Source organism: Ochotona curzoniae, unplaced genomic scaffold, assembly GCF_017591425.1.
Source record: "Ochotona curzoniae isolate NIBS_2020 unplaced genomic scaffold, NIBS_Ocur_1.0 patch260, whole genome shotgun sequence".
Taxonomy (NCBI): Eukaryota; Metazoa; Chordata; class Mammalia; order Lagomorpha; family Ochotonidae; genus Ochotona; species Ochotona curzoniae.
Genome location: NW_024466818.1, coordinates 196,927 through 218,861, shown reverse-complemented (window position 1 = coordinate 218,861; position 21,935 = coordinate 196,927). Strand labels below are relative to the sequence as shown.

General features: G+C 58.0%; 1 protein-coding gene across 2 annotated transcripts; it reads left to right on the top strand.

Annotated features, from left to right (window-relative positions):
- Nucleotides 1-275: 275 nt before the first annotated feature.
- OPA3 (outer mitochondrial membrane lipid metabolism regulator OPA3) lies at nt 276-21,740 on the top strand. 2 transcript variants are annotated; one of them, XM_040996256.1, is made up of 2 exons: nt 276-449; nt 9,962-11,872. In XM_040996256.1, exons 1-2 carry the CDS (start codon nt 308-310, stop codon nt 10,390-10,392), a joined length of 573 nt encoding a protein of 190 aa, XP_040852190.1. In that variant the 5' UTR covers nt 276-307; the 3' UTR covers nt 10,393-11,872. The 2 variants fall into 2 exon arrangements, with proteins under 2 accessions (XP_040852190.1, XP_040852191.1); XM_040996257.1 differs by lacking the exon at nt 9,962-11,872 and adding an exon at nt 21,309-21,740 and having other exon boundaries at nt 282-449.
- Nucleotides 21,741-21,935: the final 195 nt, after the last annotated feature.

The following is a 21,935-nucleotide window of genomic DNA, read 5'->3' as shown; positions in this document are numbered from 1 at the left end:
CAACACCTGCCAGTTCCCAGGGAACCTTCTCCCTAACACCTAATTAGGACAAACGCAGCGCGCTTCCTGGGGCGTGACGTCACGCCGCGGTGACGTCACGCCGGAGCGGCCGTTGAACGGCACCTCCCACCCACCCTCTTCAACGAGCGGACGTCGTCGACGCAGCGACGGCGTCAGGGCACGCTCACGCCCCCTCGGGCGTGCTGACGCACGGACGCAGGCACGCACGGCCGCGCGAGCGGGCGGGGGAGCAGCGGCGCCCCGCCCACAGTCAGCCGGGCTGCGCGTGCCCAGTGCGGCCGCCAAGATGGTGGTGGGCGCGTTCCCCATGGCGAAGCTGCTCTACCTGGGCATCCGGCAGGTCAGCAAGCCGCTGGCCAACCGCATTAAGGAGGCCGCCCGCCGCAGCGAGTTCTTCAAGACCTACATCTGCCTCCCTCCGGCTCAGCGTGAGTCCGACCCCACGTCCCTTCTCCGACCCCTCGCAGGTGGTTGCCGAGGGGACGGACATGTGTCCACGACCAATTACAGCCCGCACCGGCAAAAATCTTGGGTAGCCAATAGGGAGGGCTGCTGGCAGAGGGGCATGCGGGTCAGCCAATAGTGAGGGCAGGCGTGTGGTGAGGGGGCGGAGCGAGGCGCCGCGGCGGGAGTTGGAGTCCTTAGCCTATAGAAGAGAGCTCCTGGAGGATTGACGTCGGCGCGAGCCAATAGTGTGGGAGATAGAAGTAATTTGGGTGGGGCTTACCGGGCTAAATGGCTCAATGGACTAGGGGCGGAACTGAGGAGGGACCGGTCAGTCTTTGCCAAGGCGTCCTTGGGCAGTTCCGGGGTGGAAGCTCTGCTTCCCTCCTACCCGGGGAGGTGAGAAGGGCGTCTATGGCACCCACTTGGAACCTTGATGTTGGGCGAGGGACACGGGTGAAGGCGCGAGGCTGGTGGGTGACGTTTGAGATCCAGGCCCGTGTCCCGGAGGGTCTCGGCCAAAGGGAATTAGAACCGGGCTGTATGTTCTTCGTGTCTTCCATAGGCCATGCGTGCACTCCCCACTCATCCCCACACCGGCAGAAACCCTCCTGACTGTGCCAAATCACAGTGGTCAGGATGGTGGGAGCTCCCCCAGGTCAAAGGTGCTGGGGGTCCCGGGGTCAGGAAGACCAAAACAAAACGACACCAAGGAGAGTGAGCAGCTTTGGAAAAAGGTGGTGCACACTGCAGCCTCAAAGAAGGGGAACCCCTCCTCTGACCCTGACCCTGCATGGCCGTGCCATGGGGTTCTAGGCAGAGGGAGACTTCCCACTGGGACCCCGAGGGGCCGGGATGGACCCCCGGGCCTGGTCAGCTCCCGGTCCATCTTGGCCTGCCCTTGCTGGGCCCCGTCCTCGCGTGACAGTTTAGACTTGGAGTTGTGGCCTCTTCCCTGCCAGTCCAGCCATGTTGGGCGCCCCTCGAGCCCTGCCAGCCTCTGCTTCCTCCTGGTTTGTGCCAGGCTGGGTGCTCTCTAAGCACTGCTCTGCCAGCAGGTCTCCCGGAGGACACTGCAAGTTCTGGGACCGTGCACGTTTTTGCGGCCAGTTGTACTTGGGTGGGTGGATGGGTAGGATGGATGCCCCGGAGGGACTTCAAGAGCCTTCTGTCTTGGTGGTGACGGGGAATCAGACGCTCAACAGCAGAGCAGGTAGCACACCAGCTTCTCCCTGTTGGCCAGCTGTGGCTCACCAGGGCTGCCAGGGGCTTGCACCCCCACCCCGTGACACACACCAGGAAGCGGTGATGTCATGTTCGTTATCAATCATCCACTACCTGTGGAGAAGTAAACACGGGAAGATAAGAGAGGAGGGGGACGCTTAGGCGGGCTGGACCGCGAGTGATTGCCGGAGGTGGCTTGGCCTTCGCCCATCTGGACCAGATGGAAAATTCTAGTTTCTTCCTCCACTGACACTTGGCACTGTCCCCAACATACAGAATTCCAGGGAGGATGTTCCTGGTCCCTGGGTAGCCTCGGAGGATCTCAGAGAAAGTTCATGGAGACATGCCCAGTCCCTCGTCAACCCCCATGCCCCACAGTATGTCTGCCATTGGGCCCTCTAGTTTGAGGTCACGGCCACGTGACATGAAGGGGACGCTGTTTCCTGAACCCCCTGCCCCCACAGTCTGGACTCCTGACCCTCTAGCCCTTTGTACTGTTCGGGACGCTGCCCCTGGCCCCTGGGCTTTGAGCCCTTCCTATTGTTGGAGTCACTGTGGACGGTTCACCCACTGCTGGGTGGCTGAGGATGTCTCCCCGGGGGGGGGGTCCCCATGTTTACCTGTGGTGGCACCTGGGACCTCTTGCTAATGCTGAGACCCTGGCGAGGAGCTCTGACCTTGTTCTTGGCAGTGGGTGGCCAGCACCTGCCTCTTGGAGCCAGGGTGGGCTGGGCCGGTGTGGCCAGGGCCTGGCTGGGGGTCACATGGGGCTGGGTCAGTTTCCTTCGGCCACACAACAGTTGCGTCCACAGTCGAGACCCTCCTCCGAGCTTGTGGAGCTGTGACAGGGCCGCTGTGGTGACCGGATCCGCAAGAACTGACCCTTTCTCCCAGTTACTTGGAGAGATTTCCATGAAGGCACAGGCAGAAGTCACAGGCCAGAGGCCAGCTGACCAGGGACTGCTCCACTTCCTTGTCCCTTTTCTGTGGTCAGAGCCACCTCCTGGACACTCCAAAGATGGGGACATTGTACGAGGGCAGCACTCAGAAGACCAGAGGCTGTGCCTCAGCCTACATGGAGCAGGTAGTCTTGGGTCTGGGTTTGGGACTGCCCTGACCACTGTAGGCTTTGTTTGACAGCAGTAAAACTGGCCTCCCCCTGGGCAGTGCCCAGTGAGCCATGGGCCCACTGCCCCCGTGGCAGCACAGCACAACCGGGCATTAGTGTTGGAAAGCATAAATACATCGAACCCCCGCTCTGCGTGTGCACCTCACATTCCACTCCCGGCTTCGTGGGTGGGGGACAGTGTAGTAGCCTAAAGGCTAAAGTCCTCGCCTTGCTCCTGCCGGGATCCTATATGGGCGCCGGTTCTAATCCCAGCGGATCCACTTCCCATCCAGCTCCCTGTCTGTGGCCTGGGAAAACAGTCGAGGCTGGCCCAAAGCCTTGGGACCCTGCACCCACATGGGAGACCTGGGGAAGCTCCTGGCTCTTGGCTTTGGATTGGCTCAGCACCGGCTGTTGCTCTCACTTGGGGAGTGAATTATTGGACGGAAGATCTTCCTCTCTGTCTCTCCCCCTCTCTGTATATCTGCCTTTCCAATCAAAATAAATAAATCTTTTTAAAAAAAAATCACTGGAAGGTGGAGAAAGAGCCCAGTATCTGTTTTAGAAACAGCCGAAGCCATAACTGACAGAGTAGCAGAGGGGTGAAGGGAAGCCCTGCTGCCATGCGGATGGCTAGGGGTGAACCCGGTGGGCCCGCGAGCTCTGGGGGCTCCTGAGGTGACAACCAGGTCCCTGCCACCTTGGCCGGGGCCAGCGGTCTTCGGGGAGGGACTCACGTGCCCTGCTGCTGTCAGTCACTGCCCCCGAGTCTATTTATAACTGGAGTGGCCCGTGAGCATGCTGTGTGACAGTCGGTCTCCAGCTTTAGGGTTTATTATGTCCCTATCAGGACCCGGCTGTGTGTGTGTGTGTGTGTGTGTGTGTGCATGAGTGCTGGTATTTAGCAGTCATGGATAGCGTATTATGCGCAGGGTGTACGTAGTGTGAGCATTTAAGCGCATATAGGGGGTGGGCATTTGGATTCTCCTGAGCTGCCTGCTCATGCACTTGGGACCCAGCCTTCCCTGTGCCTGATCCAGGTTGAATTCCTGGCTCCTGGCTTTGTTGTAACTCAGCGCTCCCGCCGACCATTGTGGGCATTTGAGGAGTCTCATAAAGAAGCCCCCAACGTGAGGCAGCCTGATTTGCAGCTTTAAGACGGTATTAACACTCCCAGAGCCCACAGCTACAAGCAATTCACCAAACGGACAGAAGGCACTAGAGTCGACGCTTTTGCAGCTGAGTTCGCCCCACGCCTCACCCAGCTGTCAGTTTGTGTTCCTCTGTGAGTGTCTGAACACGCAGCCAATAAATCTTAGACCCTAAAAGGGCGTTTGTTTGGGGCTTTGTCAGCTTTGTGATCGGCGGCTCCCAGTTGTAGTGTCTCAGCCGTCCCTGTGTCCCAGCAGTTGGGGCCGGCAGGGGGCGCTGTGACCTTGTAGGCGGGGACTGCAAAAAGGTTGCAGGGGAAGAGTTAAGTAGTGAAGCCACAGGGCAGTGGGTTTAAGCCAGCAATCCGGGGCAGGCGCCCTGCTCACCCTCGATGGCGGGGGCAGGTGGGGTGTAGGGGTCAGCCCCTCATCTCTGGTGGAGCCCAGGAGGACGGAGCTAATGGACACTCACAGCACTACTAAGGTGGCAGAGCCCATCTCTGCCTGTATTGATCTGTCCTGACCCGGCCACACCCCCCAAGGGACTCTTACAGTGCTGGGCGGTGCCATCCCAGGCCCAGCCCCTGGCGGTACACAGGGTCACCCGCCTTGGACACCTTCAGGTCCTGCCAGCCCTAAAGGAGCCCCTTAGTGCCTGCACGCCTGGGACTGTGAGCCTCCGTCCCCAACCCCCATCCCCGCCTCCCCCACCCGCGTGCTAAGAAAGGCAGAGTTGCAGAGAGGTGGGGAGAGAAGTTGGCCATCTGCTGGTTCCTCCCCAAATGGCTGCATTGGCCAAGGCTGGTCCAGGAGTCTGAAACCCCATCTGGTCTTCCACATGGACCGCACAGATCCAAGCCCCCAGGAGCCCAGGTTCCTTAGCAGGGAGCTGGATGGGAAGCGCAGTGCCTGGGGATTTCACAGTGCTGCTATGGGATGCTGGTGCAGCAGGCCTTGCCAAGCAGCCCCAGCCCTGGCTCTAGAGTGTGTCACGCCCCAGACCTCTGTCCACTGCTTCCCCTGAAGCTTCATAGCCCCCAGGGAGTCGTCTCTGCTCACCACCCTCCACTGTGCCAGCTGGCCGGATGCAGGCGTCTGCCCTGTGGGAAGCTGTGTGGCTCACTCAGCAGATCTTCCCTGAGCGCTTGCCCTGAGCCAGGAGCTGCCCTGGCTGATAGGACTAAATCAGTGACCCGCAGAGCGGGCATGCCCCCGTTCTCCCATGGTTCACAGCTGCAGGCATCTGCAAGACTCAGGCATGGGGATCCTGTGTCTTTCAGGAAGTTTCCGTCTGGTTCCCAGGCTGAATCGCTGTGGCCCTCTTTGCTCACATCCCCAAACCCACCTTGGTGGCCCAAGGAACACTTGTAGCCTCTTTTGCTATTCTGATTGGCCCCCCTGAGGGGCAGGCTTAGCCCTTCCTGAAGCCCCTCATCAGAAGTTAGTGAGAGGGGAGTCCCCAGGGCACCTCCTAGGCCCAGCAGGTCCTCCACTCTGGCTGCCCTAGGGTGGGGGAAGCACCCATCTGTGGCCCTGTCCCCTAGAGCCCTGAAGCGACCCAGTGCCTCCAGGGCAGGGCGCCAGGGCCGCCTGCTGGGAGCTCTGTGTCCACTGGAGGGTAGTTCATTAACGAATCATCACAGCTTCCATTTCACAGGCTTCCTGGCTGTGTGACACTTGATCTGGTCCATCTGATTAGGGAGTTCATGACCATCCCAGTTGATGAGTGTGGAAATAGCTCAGAGAAGGCTCCCTGTGGCGGCCCCTCCTCCCACGGGTGTTTGGGAGTAACTGCTGCTCCGCGTGGTCTTCCTGGAGATGCCACGGCCCTGCAGTGTGAAGGACGGATGTACGGGCTGGTGTTGGGGCACAGCTAAGCTTTCGCCTCCATACCGGCACCCCGTGGGAGTGCGGAGTGACACCCTGGCTGATCATCACAGTGAATCTGCTCCTCCTGTTTGCTTATTTGAAAGCAAAGGGTCTTCTGTCCACTGACTCCTTTCCCAAAGGGCTACGACAGCTAGGGCTGGGCTGGGCCAAACCCAGGAGCCCGAAGCTCCATGCAGGTCCCCGCGTGGGTAGTAGCGGAAGTCCAGGCCCCTGGCCCATCCTCTGCTGCTTTCCCAGATGCCTTAGCAAGGAGCTGGACAGGAAGCGGAGCAGCTGGGGACTCAAACCTGTGCTCTTGTGGGATGCCAGCATTGTATTCAGTTTCAGCTGCTGTGCCACAATACCCACCCTCTCCTTTTTTTTTTTTTAACAAAATCTGTGAAGCGCGCCTGCCTGTGATTCACTCCTTGGAGGTTCACAGCAGCAGTCGCTGGGCTGGAGCGGGGGCCAGAGCCAGAGCCAGAGCCAGGGCCGGGGCCGGAGCCAGAGCCGGGGCCAGGGCCAGGGGCCAGGGCCAGGGGCCAGAGCAGGGCCGGAGTCAGGGCCAGGGGCCAGAGCCAGGGCCAGAGCTAGGGCCAGAGCCAGAGCCGGGCCAGAGTCAGGGCTGGGGCCAGAGCCAGAGCCGGGCCAGAGTCAGGGCCGGGGCCGGGGCCAGGACCAGAGCTGGGGCCAGAGCCGGGGCCAGAGCCAGGACCAGAGCTGGGGCCAGAGCCGGGGCCAGAGTCGGGGCCGGAGCCAGAGCCCAGAGCCGGGGCTGGGGTCAGAGCCGGGGGTCGGAACTCGGTCTGGATTGCTTCTGCAGGTAGCAGGAACAGCCAGGGGCTGTCACCCCCTGCCTCCCAGGGAGTGCTTCATTGGGAGTGCTGGAAGCCAGGACAGCCAGGACCGGACGGGGGCTGAAGCCAGGAGCATCATCTGGGTCTCCCATGTGGGTAGCAGGGACCCAATTGCTTGGACCGTCATCTGCTGCTTTCCCAGGCGTATGATCAGGGAGTTGAATCAGAAGGGAAGCAGTTGGGACTTGAACCAGTACTTCCATGTGCGATGTTAGCATTGCAGGCGACGGCTTAACCCCCTGCTGCAGCACCAGCCCCTGCCCTGTTCTACTTTACTCTCATCTCTTTGTCTTGTTTTGTTTTTGTATTTTTAAAATTTTGATCGACTCTGGCTTTACAAAGATTTACATGATGGGCCCGGTGTGGTGGCCTCATGACTAAAGTCCTTGCCTTGAACGTGCCAGGATCTCATATGGGTGCCAGTTCTAATCCCAGCAGCCCCACTTCCCATCCAGCTCCCTGTTTGTGGCCTGAGAAAGCAGTGGAGGACGGCCCAAAGCCTTGGGACCCTGCACCCACGTGGGAGACCCTGAAGAGCTCCTGGCTGCTGGCTTCAGATTAGCGCAGCACTGGCCATTGTGGTCACTTGTGGAGTGAATCATTGGACAGAAGATATTTCTCTCTGTCTCTTCCTTGTTTTTATATATCTGACTTTGCAATAAAAATAAATACAATCTTTTTAAAAAAAAAGATTTACATGACAGTGCAGTTTGGAACATGAGCAGCCCTGACGTGTCCTCAGGGTTGTTACCATGCCGGTCCTCACGCCTCACCGAGTCCCTGGGGATTCTTGGTGTTTTATCTCTCCATGTTTATTTTTTTATTTTATTTATGTGCTTATTTATTTATTTTATTAGAAAGTCAGATTTACAAAAAGAAGACAGACAGGAAGATCTTCGGTCCACTGGTTCACTCCCCAGCGGCCACAAGGGCCAGAGCTGAGCCGATCTGAAGCCAGGAGCCAGGGGTCTGCTAGCAGGGAGCTGGATGGAAGTGGAGCAGCTGGGACAGGAACCAGCACCCATATGGCAGCCATGTGCTTGGGAAGGGTGTTTTATTTTATTTGAAAGGCAGAGGAGAGAGGGCAATTTTCTTTTTCTTTTTTTAAAGATGGTAGCCCCATGGCCCAGGCCACCATCCACTGCCAGCTGTGGCAGGCTTCCCACAAATCTGCCGCCCCGCCTGCTAGAGACGGTGAACAGAGAGAGTCCTTGTGTGTTCCCAGGTCGACCAGCAGTGTCCCCTCGCTAGGTTCACATGGCCGTAAGAGACGTAGCTCCTGGCACATTCTGAGTGTCGAGGTTTCCACACAAGGCAGGTGCACCCGTCCATTGTGGCTTAGGCCACCACAGGCCGGTCTAGAACATCGGGCTGGTCTAGAACATCAGAAAGGACCAGCCTGTCTGTTCCAGTGGGAGATGCTGGCCTTTGTAGATCCAGTCCCCAGGTCCCCACACAATTGTTTTAATTAAAGATTTATTTATTTGTATTGGAAAGGCAGATTTACAGAGAGGAGGAGAAACAGAGAAGATCTTCCATTGATTCACTCCCCAGGTGGCCGCATTAGCCAGAACTGAGACAATCCAAGCCAGGAGCCTCTTCTACGTCATATGGGATCCCGGTGCCTTAGCTCAGGTGCAGGATTAGCTAGCTATGCTATGGTGCCAACCCCTCACAAAGATTTTTTTTTTCTTTTTTGAGAATGCAAAGTGATCAAAGAGTTTTTAAACGTGGCTGCAGCAATGCTCTGACAAGCCAGGAGAGTGCCCTGGGCACAGGGAGCACGGGACACCATGTTACTGTGGACATGCCCTGAGGGAACAGGGGAGACCTCCAGGGTGAAGGTCTGGGCAAAGGCAGAGGAAGCTTTCGAGGTGAGATAGCCCGGGTAAGGGCCTGCGGTGGGAAACTGCTCCACGAATCTGAGAAACTTGAAAATGATCTGGATGGCTGGCGCAGGGGAGAGCAGGGGGTGGGGAGAGAGAAGAAGTGATACTGCACAGCCAAGGGCCGGGACCCGGGACCAGGAAGGACCTCGGAGTGCGGGGTCTCTGCGTGGAGAACTGCCGGCCGTGGGGCTGTGGGCGTCACTGTGCGTGCTCAGTGTGGTTCAAGTTCATGAGCCGCTGTGCCTACCTCAGCCACCATTGTCGGCAGGTGCAGGCTGACTTTTTTTTTAAGATTTATTTTTATTGGAAAGGCAGATCAGATTTACAAAGAGAAGGAGAGACAGAGAGAAAGATCTCCCATCCACTGATTCACTCCCCAAGTGGCTGCAATGGTCTGAACTGAGCCAATCCAAAGCCAGGAGCCAGGAGCTTCTTGTGGGTCTCCCACGCAGGTGCAGGGTCCCAAGGCTTTGGGCTGTTCTCCACTGCTTTCCCAGGCCGCAGGCAGTGAGCTGAATGGGAAGTGGAGCTGCCAGGACACGAACCAGTGCCCATATGGGATCCTGGTGCATTCAAGGGAAGGACTTTAGCCATGAGGCTACCATGCCGGGCCCACGTCCCCTGGTCCCCACAAAATGTACAGCTTCATTTCCTAGGGCTGTGCAGGATCCTTGCATCTATTCTGGGCATTGTAAATTTTGTAACCTTGCAGTCACAGGCTTTGTGGATCCTGTCGGGTGTGAGCCTGTTACTGCTGGCAGCGTTTCTCGTGCACCCTTGGAGCAGGAGTGGTGCTCCCCTCAGACCCACTCCAGGATACACTACCACAGCCACCTCCTGGCGAAGCTGGCACAGCCCTTAGCTCCACCTGCTGGGTGCTGAGCTGCAGCCACCAGACGTGCCCGGAAAGGATTGTTGACCGCACATGCACCTGGCACTGACTCCTGCCTTAGCTGCCCGTTCCTGCCTCCCAGCGACTCAGCTCTGCACTTGGGCAAATAAAGAAAGGAGTTGACCTTCCCCCTTGGAGGAGAGTGGGGCCGCAGTGCAAGGGGAAGTGGGCGGCTTGACCAGCCCCAAGCCCAGGCTGAAGGGGCACCAGGGGCAGATGAACTTTTCCAGCTGCTTTAAACTTGGCCGGGGAGGTCCTGGCCTCTGATGCAGTGATCCGTATCCCCAGCTGCTGGCCAGATGTTTAAGAGGTGTCCTCCAGTCACCTCAGGCTGGGTGACGCTGGGGCAGGTCTTGTTTAAAGTGTCATCACTTTGTCCCCCCATCCCCGCCCCCCCAGCCACAATCCTGGGTACCTCATACCCGTTGCAACAGTGAGGACTGGCAAGGATGGGCGAGGTGAAGCCTGGGCTCCAGGGTGCACCTGACGGCTCTCTCCCCCTGCAGTGTACCACTGGGTGGAGATGCGGACCAAGATGCGCATCATGGGCTTCCGGGGCACAACCATCAAGCCGCTGAACGAGGAAGCGGCCGCCGAGCTGGGCGCCGAGCTGCTGGGTGAAGCCACCATCTTCATCGTGGGCGGAGGCTGCCTGGTCCTGGAGTACTGGCGCCAGCAGTCGCAGCAGCATCGCAAGGAGGAAGAGCGGCGGGCCGCCTGGGATGCGCTGCGGGACGAGGTGGGCCACCTGGCGCTGGCGCTCGAGGCGCTGCAGGCGCAGGTGCAAGCGGCACCGCCGCAGGGCGCGCTGGACGAGCTGCGTGCCCAGGTGCAGGAGGTGCGCGCCCAGCTCTGCGCTTCCAACAACGCCGACCAGCGGCAAGCACACCAAGCCGAGAAGTCCCCGCCCCAAGCGCCATCGACGTCTAAGAACTAGGGGACTACTGAAGCTGAACTTGAACATGGCTGTGTGTGCCCTGCCTGGCCGTCTTCCCCACCAGACCCTGCCTGCGCTGGCCCAACAGAAACCATGGGGATTTTGAGGCTGCTTGGTACTTGGGTGCCACATGTCTTCTGTTATGCCGCCCCCACAGGTGAAGCTAGGCAGCTGTGGCTACCCCTCCAGCTCCGAGTCACTGGCACCACCTACAAGGCTCGCCTTCCCCCTCAGACCACAGGGACCTACTCCGTCCTGGCCTGCTGGACACCAAGAGACCTCTTCTGGCAAAAGAAAAAAAAAAGCTGGACTCACCACCCCAATCCCTGAAACCTGATGGGTGCTGCCTTCCCCTTGCCCTCCAAGACCCACCTGTGATTTGGGACACCCCTCTTTTGTCAGAGGGGGCAGTGATCACTCAAGTTCAGCCCCAGCTGAGCACCTGCTCTGGGAGGGGTCAGCAGAGGACCAAGGGGTATCTGTGAGCCCCGCCCACAGCTGCAGGCGTGACTGGGCAGGGCCTTCTTCACCAGTGTCTCCTGCCAAGGTGGGGATTTTGACCCTGGTCAGGGCCAAGCCAGTCTGTCCCCAGCCGTTCCTCCAGATCCCTGAGTGCAGTGTGTGCAGGAACCCGGCATCTTGGAATGCCACTGAGAACCACAGCGGCCTCCACACCCAGCCTAGCGCCTGTTAGAGTGAGGCGAGCGCCTGCGAGGGGGCCTGGGCTCGTACCAGGGGCTTCTGCCCAGGTTAGGGAAACTGAGGCCCCCCCAGGGAAGCTAAGGGCATGGCCACGACGTCCTGGCCACTCAGGCACTGGGTGCAGAGGATGGATGGACGGAAGCCTTGAGGTGGGGGTCAGCACAGCCCCAGACTGCATGGAGACCGACCGTGGCATTGAGTAAACAGGCGCATGCCTCCTACCTGGGCCGGTTTCCACAAAGCTGTAGGGGCAATGTGTGGGGGCTCAGAGCTAAGGCCAGTGGGATGCCAGGACCTGCTCCAGTAGAGGTGGGGCACCAGGCTCAGAAACAGCCTCTTCACCCTTGCTGGAAGGGATGGAGAGGCTGGGAGTGGTCTGAGGGAGGAAGTGAGGGGAAGAGCCCAGCACAGGAAGGGGCTGGGTGGAGCCAGAGGAGTGGCCTCAGTGCCTGGTTTCCATGGTTACTACATCCCATCCCTAGCTAGCAGTCACTGTTCTAAACTGATAGAGTCCCTGAGCGCTGGTGAGCTGCTGGATGCTGGCCGCCGTCCCAGGTGCCTTACACTGGTGAGGAGTCGGGGAGGGACAGTCATCTGCTCTGGGTCACACCAGTGGGATGGAGGATGGGAAGTCTGGGCCACAGACACCCCCCACCCACGCACACCCCGTCGCGGCTCTGGTTTCCTGCCAGCTAAACTCGGGTGGCTTTGTGGTCTGGTGTGGGGCGGGCCGGGGCAGGGCTAGAATAAACTTATGACTGAAGGTAGTGTCTTCAAACTCATGAGTCTTTTTTTTTTTCCTTCTTTTTTCTAAATGTTCTTTAAACAGTCCCCACCCACCTTGGAGAAAACGTGTTTCCTGTATTGTTTGATTCAAAAGCGAGAGGGCCCCCCCCAACCCACATCATGGCATCCTCTCTGTTCTGTGCCAGTGGTCCCAGCAGCCACCCATCCTGCCCCAACAGTGGGTCTCACAGGGTGCTGGGTGACACACACAGACATGGCCTCAGCAGTGTGGCCTGCCCCATCCCTGGTCCTGTCGGCAGAGAATGGTCGGGCCTTATCAGACCCCTCCGTTCCCCTCCCGGGTGTCTTCCACGGGTCCCAGCTCTCCAGTCTTGCCTGGCCATGTCTCCCCCTCAGCATTTTCCCTGCTGGTCATAGTCCCCCCTCCCAGGGGGACACACAGGCTGTTTCTGTGCCAGCCACTGTGACACTGAGTGGCCAGGCACAGGTTGCTCAGTGCCAATGGCTCCCAACAGCACCAGACACAGAAGCAGGGGTGGGGCATATCCCACACCTGTGCACCTGGCCTCATCCTCAGGTCAAAGAGTCAGCCAGGAGCTGGACAAGCACCTGTTCACCCACTGTGATTGAGGTGGTGGGAGGGGGCAAGACCCGTGTCGGCCAGGGGTGGAGGTGGCCAGGCCAAGCAGCGAGTGAGGGCAGGAGCGGCTGCCTTAGCTCAAGGGCAGAATGGACTGTGAGTGGTCGGTGCCCGCATTGGCCACAGGCCTGTCCTGGGACAGCGGCGGATCTGTCCCCACGGAGCTGTCCCCACCACGCTGTGTCTTTCTGTATCGTGTCACATCACAGCCCTGCCCGTTACTCTGACCACTTCTGCCTCCGGTCACAAACTTCAGTCCGAGATGGTTCCTCTCTGGCTCTTTCTAGAAAAACCCTCATTCCTCCCTGCGACAGAATGTGTACAGGGCATGGAGTGGCATGTCTCTGGAGGGTCCCACAGGCTTCCGAGCCCTCTCCTGCACCCCCACCCCACCCCAACAGGCTTGTCTCTGCCCGGCCGGGCTTCCCTCACTCCAATGGAGCTGTCCCCTGTGGCGTCGCCATCCGCAGCGAGAAGCAGCGAGAACAGTCCACGTAAGCCTGTGTGCGTGTTCCCGCTGCGGCTTTCGGCTCCATGTGTGCATGTACGCTGCTGCTCGTGTTGCATGCCTCGTGCAGGAAAACCACAACACGCCGCGCATGTGCTACTACTGGCATGAAAGCTTTGCTCCGTTATCACTCTGTGTGCAGTGTTAACATTGCTGCTGTAGGTACGCATGCGTTCTCGGCCCGTGTGTATGTATGTCCTGTAATTAGGGGATCCTGTGCCGGCAGTGCCCGTTACCTGTCACAGGCCCCCCCGTGCCGCTGTGTGCAGGACCCTACACTGCTGTCTGTTTCATTCGCTTTCTCCACGAGAAGCGCATCCGTGGGGATGCAGCAGCTAAACTCGCGCAGGCTGCCGTGGGCTGAGGGGAGAGCCCTGTGAGCAGAGGGGGGGCTGGACCTGCTGGGACGCGCCTGTAGGTGGCCATTTGAGGGGGGAACGGGGAGTGGTGCCTTTGTTGGGGGGACTGTGTGTCCAGGGAGGAGGCATTGGAGCATGGCAGCAAAGTGGAGAGCAGGGGGAAGCAGGCTTGCTGCTTCTAGGGGTTGACCAGGCTGAGCCATGCAGCAGGAGAGGGGACTTTTCTGCCCTTGCTGACCTGCAGGGTTTTGGTGTGCACCTGGAAGGGAGATGGCCCTGCATCTTTAGGTGGGGGTGCCCCTCAGAAGTGCCTGGGAGGAGGCCCCAATGACTCCTGCTTCCCACCCTGGACGCCCAGACTCTGCCAACTCCTGGTAGATGGTGCTTGTTCTGAGTTGTGGCCAGTGAGGACGGGAGTCGGGGTATAGCTGTGAGCCCACCCCAGCCCCTGCATGCCACATCATTGGCTGTTCCTCTTGCTGACTAATTGGCAAGACACGCTCTGAGCTCTATGTGGGGACATCCCAGCCAGCCAGAAGGTGCCAACCGACCGGTCGTTCTGGTCCCGGCCAGGGGTCCTTCCCCTGACAGGGCAGTGTCCCAGGCAGGCTCCCCAGGATGTACTGTCCCCTGGCAGGAGCTGGTTGTGGACCAGAAGGGTCCCAGCAGACTCCATCACAGCCAAGATGCTGGCCTCACTTGTGCAAGGGAGAGGGGGAATCCCATGCCTCAATATACTTAGCTTTGCTTATTTTTATTTTTTCATTAATTTATTTTTGTTGGAAAGGCAGGTCTACAGAGAGAAGGGGAAAGATACAGAGAGAAAGATCTTCCTTCTGCTGGTTCACTCCCCAAGTGGCTGCAATAGCCAGAGCTAAGCCATTCTGAAGCCAGGAGCCAGGAGCTTCTTCAGAGTCTCCCACATGGGTACAGGATCTCAAGGCTTTGGGCCGTCCTCCTCTGCTCTCCCAGGCCACAAGCAGGGAGCCTGATGGGAAGTGGATCAGCCGGGACATGAAGTGGTGCCTGTATGGGATCCCAGCGCTTGCGAGGGGACAATTAGTCAGTTGAGCCATTGCCTGATATACTTTTGTCCAAACTGCTCAGGCTGTTGGTCCAAGCCTAGTCATGCCATAGGAGCCAGGACACCCTTGCTCGCCACCCACAAACATCCTGTCTGCAGTTCACAACAGGGATGAGGTTTGTAGACCCCAAGCAGGAGTGGACTGGACCACATGGACTCCACTGAATCACCCCAATGTGGCCGTGGACGCCGTCACCCTCCTGTTTGCAGTTGGCGGGCATACACCTGCCTCCCAGTGGCCAGCACTTCGCCTGGGAGACACCCAGAACTGAGGGTCGGAATACCGGAAATGTGTTCCTGCATTCCCTGTGATGTGCAGGGGGTCCAGAGCAGTACCTGCACAGGCCGCTGTGGGCGCAAGAGACCGGATGCAGCCAAAGGCCTGGGGTTAGCCTTGCTGACCAGTGAGCATCACCCAGGATGGCGGGCGCTTTGCCCACACACTTGTGCATATACACGTGTGGACACACATACATGCACAGACACATGCAGATACAGTGTGTGCACATGTGTGCACGCGTGTGCATATCTGCACATGTGCATCTGTTGGTCTGCTGGACTGTGCTCTCCATTGCCCTGTGTATAAGCGACATGAGAAAGCTGGTTGAAGGGCCAGGGCAGCAGCGCAGGTTAAGCCACTGCTTCAGCACCAGCATCCTATTTCAGAGTCCTGGCCGCTTCCCGTCCAGCTCCCTGCCAGCACCCTCGGGGAGGCCGAGGAAGATGGGCCGAGAACAAAGTCAGGCCTGCTACGCTGGGCAGAGAAACAGCAAGCGGAAGACCTCCATCAGCAAATTATGTATGTATGTATTTTTATTACAAAGCCAGATATACAGAGAGGAGAGGAGAGACAGAGAGGAAAATCTTCCGTTTGTTGATTTACTCCCCAAGCAGCCACAAGAACTGGAGCTGAGCTGATCCAAAGCCAGGAGCCAGGAGCTTCACTTGTGTCTCCCACGTGGATGCAGGTCCCAAGGCTTTGGGCCGTCCTCCACTGCTTTCCCAGGCCACAAGCAGGGAGCTGGATGAGAAGTGGGACTGCTGGGATTAGAATCAGCACCCATATGAGATCCTGGCACATTCAAGGTGAGGACTTTAGCCACTAGGCTACCATGCCAAGCCCATAAATAATTTTTTTTAAGTTGGTGGAGGGGTAAGCATTCAGCTCAATGACTTTTTTTGTTCAAGATGTCTTTAAAAATTTATTTATTTTTATTGGAAAAGCAGATCAGGTCAACAGAAAGAAGGAGAGACAGAAAAAAGATCCTCCATCCGCTTCCACGACCTAAATGGTTGCAATGGCCGCAGCTAGACTGATCTGAAGCACAGAAGCCTCTTCCGTGTCTCCCATGTGGGTGCAGGGTCCCAAGGCTTTGGGCTGACCTCAACAGCTTTTCCAGGCCACAGGAAGAGAGCTGGATGGGAAGTAGAGCAGCTAGACTCGAACCAGTGCCCATCAAGGAACCTGGCACCTGCAAGGTGAGAATTAAGCCATTGAGCCATTGTACCAGGCCTTCAGCTCAGTGACGGAGATCCAGTCCCTCTGGCTGCTTCCTGTCCAGGCTGCACTTATTTCCAGCTGACGGGCACCCAGGGAACAGCAGGCGAGCACGCAGGGACAGGGGCGGCCTTGGTAGAGCTTGGCCGGGTTCGGTCCTGATCTCCGCGGTCATTTGGAGATTGGACCAGTGAGTGTAGGTCATCCTTCTCGTTTGCTTCTGCCTTTCAAGAGGGTGAGAATTAAAAAAAAAAAAGCATTACAAAAGAAAAAATACAAAAAGAAAAAATAATACAGCCCGCCATGTACCCTCTTGCCATCGTCGAGGCTGGAATCCGGCATTGGTGGAGCCTGGTTTTGAATGCCGCCTGCCATCCCTGCTAAGGGCCCAGGCCAGGTCCTTCCGGCCCCCATCAGCTTCTAGGGGATGCAGGTGTGCCTGGCTTATGGCTGTATCATCCCTGTTCCTGGCTCCACCTGCCCATGTCTTCTCTTTCATTTCTTTTAAAAGACTATAATTGATTTGAATGATCTTCCATCCTTGGTTCACTTCCTAAATGGCCACAACGGCCTGAGCTGGACAAGGCTGCAGCCAGGAGCTGCTGAATCTCACCACAGGGGTGCAGGGTCCCCAGGACTGGGACCATCTTCCACTGCCTTCCCAGGAGCGCCAGCATGTGGCTGGATCGGAAGTGGAGTGCCTGGGGCTCTAACTCTTGCTCTGCTTGGAGATCATGGCCTCACAGGAGACGGCTTGACCTGTTGCACCACAGCATCAGGCACGGCTCGTCTTACGTAAAGGCCGTTTGTTCATGAAATTGGGGCCTCTGGGGGTGATCCAGGGTGGTCTTTGAGATCTCGCCTTTCACTGCTTCATTCCCCAAGGGGCCACAATGACCACAACAGCTGGAGCTGAGCTGAAGCCAGGAGCCAGGAGCTTCTTCCTGGTCTCCCACACGGGTGCAGGGTCCTAAGGCTTTGGGTTGTCCTCCAATGCTTTCCCAGGCCACAAGCAGGGAGCTGGATGGGAAGTGGAGCAGCCAGGACATGAACCAGGGGTGCCCTTATGGGATCCCAGCTCTCACAATGGGAGGATTAGCCAATTGGCGCTCAGGAATCATATCTTTGAATCAATCCTTCCTTCTCTTTGTGTCCCGCATCCCCATGACCCACCTCAGGCACAGCCAGTCACAAGTGAGTCACAGGACCGGGAGGGCTGTCCTGCTCAGGGCTGTGGTGTGTTACAGGAAAGAAGGCAGATTGAGATCACTGCTGGATGAGTGTAAAGGCTGAGTCACTCCCTGCCTCGTGGGCACCGGTTAGCATCCCGGCTCCTCCACTTCCCATCCAGCTCCCTGCTTGTGGCCTGAGAAGGCAGCAGAGGATGGCCCAGAGTCTGCGGACCCTGCACCTGCGTGGGAGACCTGGAAGAAGCTCCTGGCTTTTGTCTGGCCCAGCTCGGACCACTGTGGCCACTGGGAAGTGAATCAGTGGATGGAAAATCATTCTCTGTGTGCCTTTCTGTAAGCATGCCTTTCAAATTTACACACACACACTTTTTTTTATTGGAAAGGCAGATTTACAGACAGAAGAAGAGAAAGAAAAATCTTCTATCTGCAAGAGACAGAAAGATTTTCTGTCTGCTGGTTCACTCACAAAGTGGCCCCACCGCCCTGAGCTGCGCCAATATGAAGCCAGGAGCTTCTTCCAAGTCTCCCATGCAGGTACAGGGTCCCAAGCTTTGGGCCGTCCTCTGCTGCATTCCCAAGCCACAAGCAGGGAGCTGGATGGGAAGTGGAGCAGGCAAGATACAAACCAGCAGCTATCTGGGATCCCAGTGTGTTCAAGGCAGTGACTCTAGCCACTAAGCTATCACACCAGGCCTGGCGCACACATAAATCTTTACCAATAAATTAATAAATCAATGGAGAGAGGAAGGACAGATCCCCAGAGATTCCAGGGCCAGGCAGGAGCCTGCACGTGTCATTTGTGGAGCTTAGGACCATGGCAGGATGGGGCTGGACGCCTGTCCACACAGGGTGTCGCTTTTTTTGGTAGGAGTGTGTAGCCTCCTGGTGGGGGAACCAGGAAGCAGAGAAAGGAATTTCCATTCTAATTATTTCTTCGTTTCCTCCTTGGTTACTTTTCAAATATTGCAAGTATAACAGACAGAGAGGAGTAGAAGAATAGGGCAACCGTGGGTCATCCCACTACAGGGAGGTGTGCACTCTGTGTGTGCACAGAGGGAGAGGGCATCGTATGCCCAAAAGAGAAGCTGCAGAGTAGCCATCCATCTGGACCTCAATGCCTGCGACCCAAATCAGGGACCCCTCTTTTCCACAGAGTGAGAGCTTCCCACAGGGCTCCCCCGCCCAGCCTGGCAGACCGCCTTGGGCTAGGCGGAGCTGTAGACAAGGAAATGGGCCAAGGGCAACTGGTTGTGACTGGCCAGTGTGCAAAGGCTGAGAGCAGAGGGGACTTCCTCATCATGCTGGCTCAGGGGGACCAGAAGTCCCTGTTCTCAGAAACGCGCTGGTGTCTGTGTGGGTGACTCCAGGTGGGGCTGCTCTAGCCCTTGTCCATCCTTGTCCATCGCCGTCTCGGGTGACAGAAGCAGAGCTTCCTAGGAGGGGCAGGTGTGAGCCAGGATCAGTGTGCATGGCGTGCAGCGGGGATGCTGAAAGGAAGCTCTGCCAGACATACATGGGCAGGGCTGTTTTGTGGGTGGGCATCCTGGGCGGAGTAGGGCAGGAGCAGAGAGGGTCAGGGGATATGAGGTGGTGGGGCCGGAGAGCAGCTTGGGCAAAACTGGGGTGACAGTCCCTGTGAGCCCCCAAGGAGCCCAGGAATCACTTCCTGTTTGTCTGCTGGGTTGATTTTGTTCCTTGAGTCCAGCACAGGGAGATCATCTTCAGGTCTGGGCGGGCCTGAAGGGATCCGGTCCAGGGCCACAGCCTGAGGTAGGCGCAGGAGCAGGGCTTCAGATCAAGGGCTCGGGACCCAGAGCAAGGACAAAGCTTGCCAACCTGCTTCTTATCCCCGACCGTCCTCTCCCACCAGCCCTGCCCCAAATGGGCATCTCCTGGCACATAGAGGACAGGTGTCTGTAATGCCCTTTTGGGCAAGAGCCAAGAACAGGGCGCTGGGACAGAGGGCAGCCTGGGCAAGGACCACAATGCTGATTTCCCACGGGGACGGGCCTCAGGATGTCCCAGCCCAAGATGGGGCTGGCTCCAGGGTCTCTGGCTCCTGTCCCAAGCAAGGACCCTGGTGACAAGGGCCCTGAGCCAGTCCTGTCACTTGGAGCCTCCCAGGTGCCTGCACTTACCCACTGGTCGCTCCTGGCCACCTCTGCCGTGTGTGTGACACACCTGCTCTCCGGTGAGAGAAGGAAGTCGCTGCCGCGTGCAGCCGGCCAGTTACAGAGCCGCAGTTCAGCATGGCGGGTCCTGGTTCCCCAGCAGCCTCCGCGCTCCAGGTACCTGTCACTTCCTGAGTGCCACACCAGCTGGGCAAGATTCAGTTCCCCTTATTGTGTCATGGAAAGGGTTATGGAGCTTCTTCCCGGTCTCCCATGTGGTTGCAGGGGTCTAAGCCCTTGGGCCATCCTCCACTGCTTTTCCAGGCCACCACCAGGGAGCTGGAGGGGGAGTGGGAGAGCTGAACAGAAACTGTCACCCATGCGGGATCCCAGTGCCTGCAAGGTCAAGATTTAGCCATTGAGCCATCATGCTGGGGCCCGACACACGGGTTTTTTAAAATCCTGTTATGTTGCTGATGTTTTAGTGTCTTTAGGAAGGATTTGCAGTGTGGAAATAAGGGAAATCATGATGCAGGCAACACTGAGGAAGTTTTTCTCTCTTTGCTTCTCTTTCTGTATTTATTTAAAAGGAAAAATTAGAGAAAAACAAATTCCTCCATTTGCTGGTTCACTCTTCAGATGGTCACAGTGGCCAGAACCGAGCCAGGTCAAAGCCAGGAGCTTCTTCCAGATCTTCCACGTGGGTGCAGGGGCCCAAGCACTGAGCCTTCCTCTGCTGCTTTCCCACATGGACTAGCTGGGAGCTGGATGGGAAGCGGAGCGGCTGGGACTCGGACCAGCGTTCCCGTGGAATGCAGGGACACAGGTAGTTCAGCTTGCCGCATGATGACGCCAGCCTGTGGGGTTTCTGTTACTGCTCCTGCTTGGCATTTAGAAGGATTGTGTCCCTCAAAGGGGCTTCTCCTACCCATGGCTGGTCAGTGCCACCTGCCCTCGGGGCTCCTGGCTCCCTGCCTGCTCTGGACCCTGGTCCTGGGCCCTCTGTGTGTGGATCTGCCACACTGCAGCTTCCAGTACAATCTGCAGGAGGGGCTTGAAGTCAAACTTTTCATAAAAACATCTGCTTTGGTAACACATCCACAGACCAACTGGTTTCAGCCAAAATTGAAGCAACTTCCTTTGTAGAAACTACTGCTGTTCTCTGTCTCTCCCTTCTGTTGCTTCACCTTGCAAATAAATACACTTGAATTGTTGTGTGGTGTTACCACATGTGAAGCAAAACACCAGTGACATGAATTTCACCCCCATGGCGGGCCTGGTAGGATGGCTCAATCCACTGACTTGCAAGCCCTGGCATTCCATATGGGCGGCGGTTCTAATCCTGACAGACAGCCCTGCTTCCCATCCCGCTCCCTGCTTGTGGCCTGGGAAAGCAGTTGAGGACGGCCCAAAGCCTTGGGACCTGGGGAAGAAGCTCCTGGCTTGGGATCAGCTCAGCTCTGGCCGTTGCAGCCCCTTGGAGAGTGAAATAGCGGACAAAGGATCTTTTCCATCTCTCGTTTTCTCTGTAAATCTGCCTTTCCAATAAAAATATATAGTTTCTAAAAAATTAAAAATGCGGGTGGAGGCAAAGAACTGGGGAACCGAGGGCAGGCAGGGTTCACGGACCCCCAGGCACCAGGGTCAGGTGACTGTGAGACAATAGACCCATCAAGGGGAAGCCATGGGCAAACCCAGGGCTGGTAGGATAGGAGGTGGAGGTGGGGCAAGTGATGGCATTGCCTGGGGCAGGCCATGGCTGGATGCCTGGAAGGGTGAGATGAGCAAAGTGTTTCCAGAAGCGCTCCGCCCTGTCTTGCGCCTGGGATGCAGGGCAGAGGTGGCGGGAGGTCCGGTTCCATGTGAGCGTGTGATGGGAGAGGCAAACCTTGTCCCCAGAGCTGTTCTGCTGCGGACTCAAACTCGGGGCACACCACCCTCCAGGAAGTTGCCGTGTAGGTCCCAGGTGCCAGTGACCCCCACACGCCCCACTGCTGCGGCCCTGTTCCTCAAGGGGCGGGCTGGCCTGTTGGGGCCTCGCCTCTGTGGTCCCTGACCCCTCTTATCCTTCTCGCAGTGTACCACTGGGTGGAGATGCGGACCAAGATGCGCATCATGGGCTTCAACGCCGAGGCGGTGAAGCCGCTGAACGAAGAGGCAGCCGCCGAGCTGGGCGCCGAGCTGCTGGGTGAAGCCACCATCTTCATCGTGGGCGGAGGCTGCCTGATGCTGGAGTACTGGCGGCAGCAGGCGCAGCGGCTCCGCAAGGAGGACCAGCGACGGGCTGCCTGGGGCGGGATGCAGGACGAGGTGGGCCACCTGGCGCTGGCGCTCGAGGCGCTGCAGGAACAAGTGCAGGCCTTGGCGGCGACGCACAGCGCCCTGGACGAGCTGCGTGCCCAGCTGCAGGAGGTGCGCTTGCAGCTGTGCCCTTCTGACCAGCCAAGCGCGCCCCAGGAGTAGCAGGCAGCAGAGGTGGCTTGTCTGGGCTTCTCCGCCTTGACCCAGTTGAAGTCAGCCAGCCCTGCTGACAGCACCCTCTTTGGGCTCAGGACAAGGACTGACCCACCTGGGCATCTGGTCATCTCCACTGTAACAACCTCAGGGGCCCCTTCTCCCGGGTCACCCCTCCCTCTTGGCAGGAAGTTCCCACCCTCCTCGCCCCCTAGCACACACAGGGAAGGGGGCTCAGCACTGGGGAGGG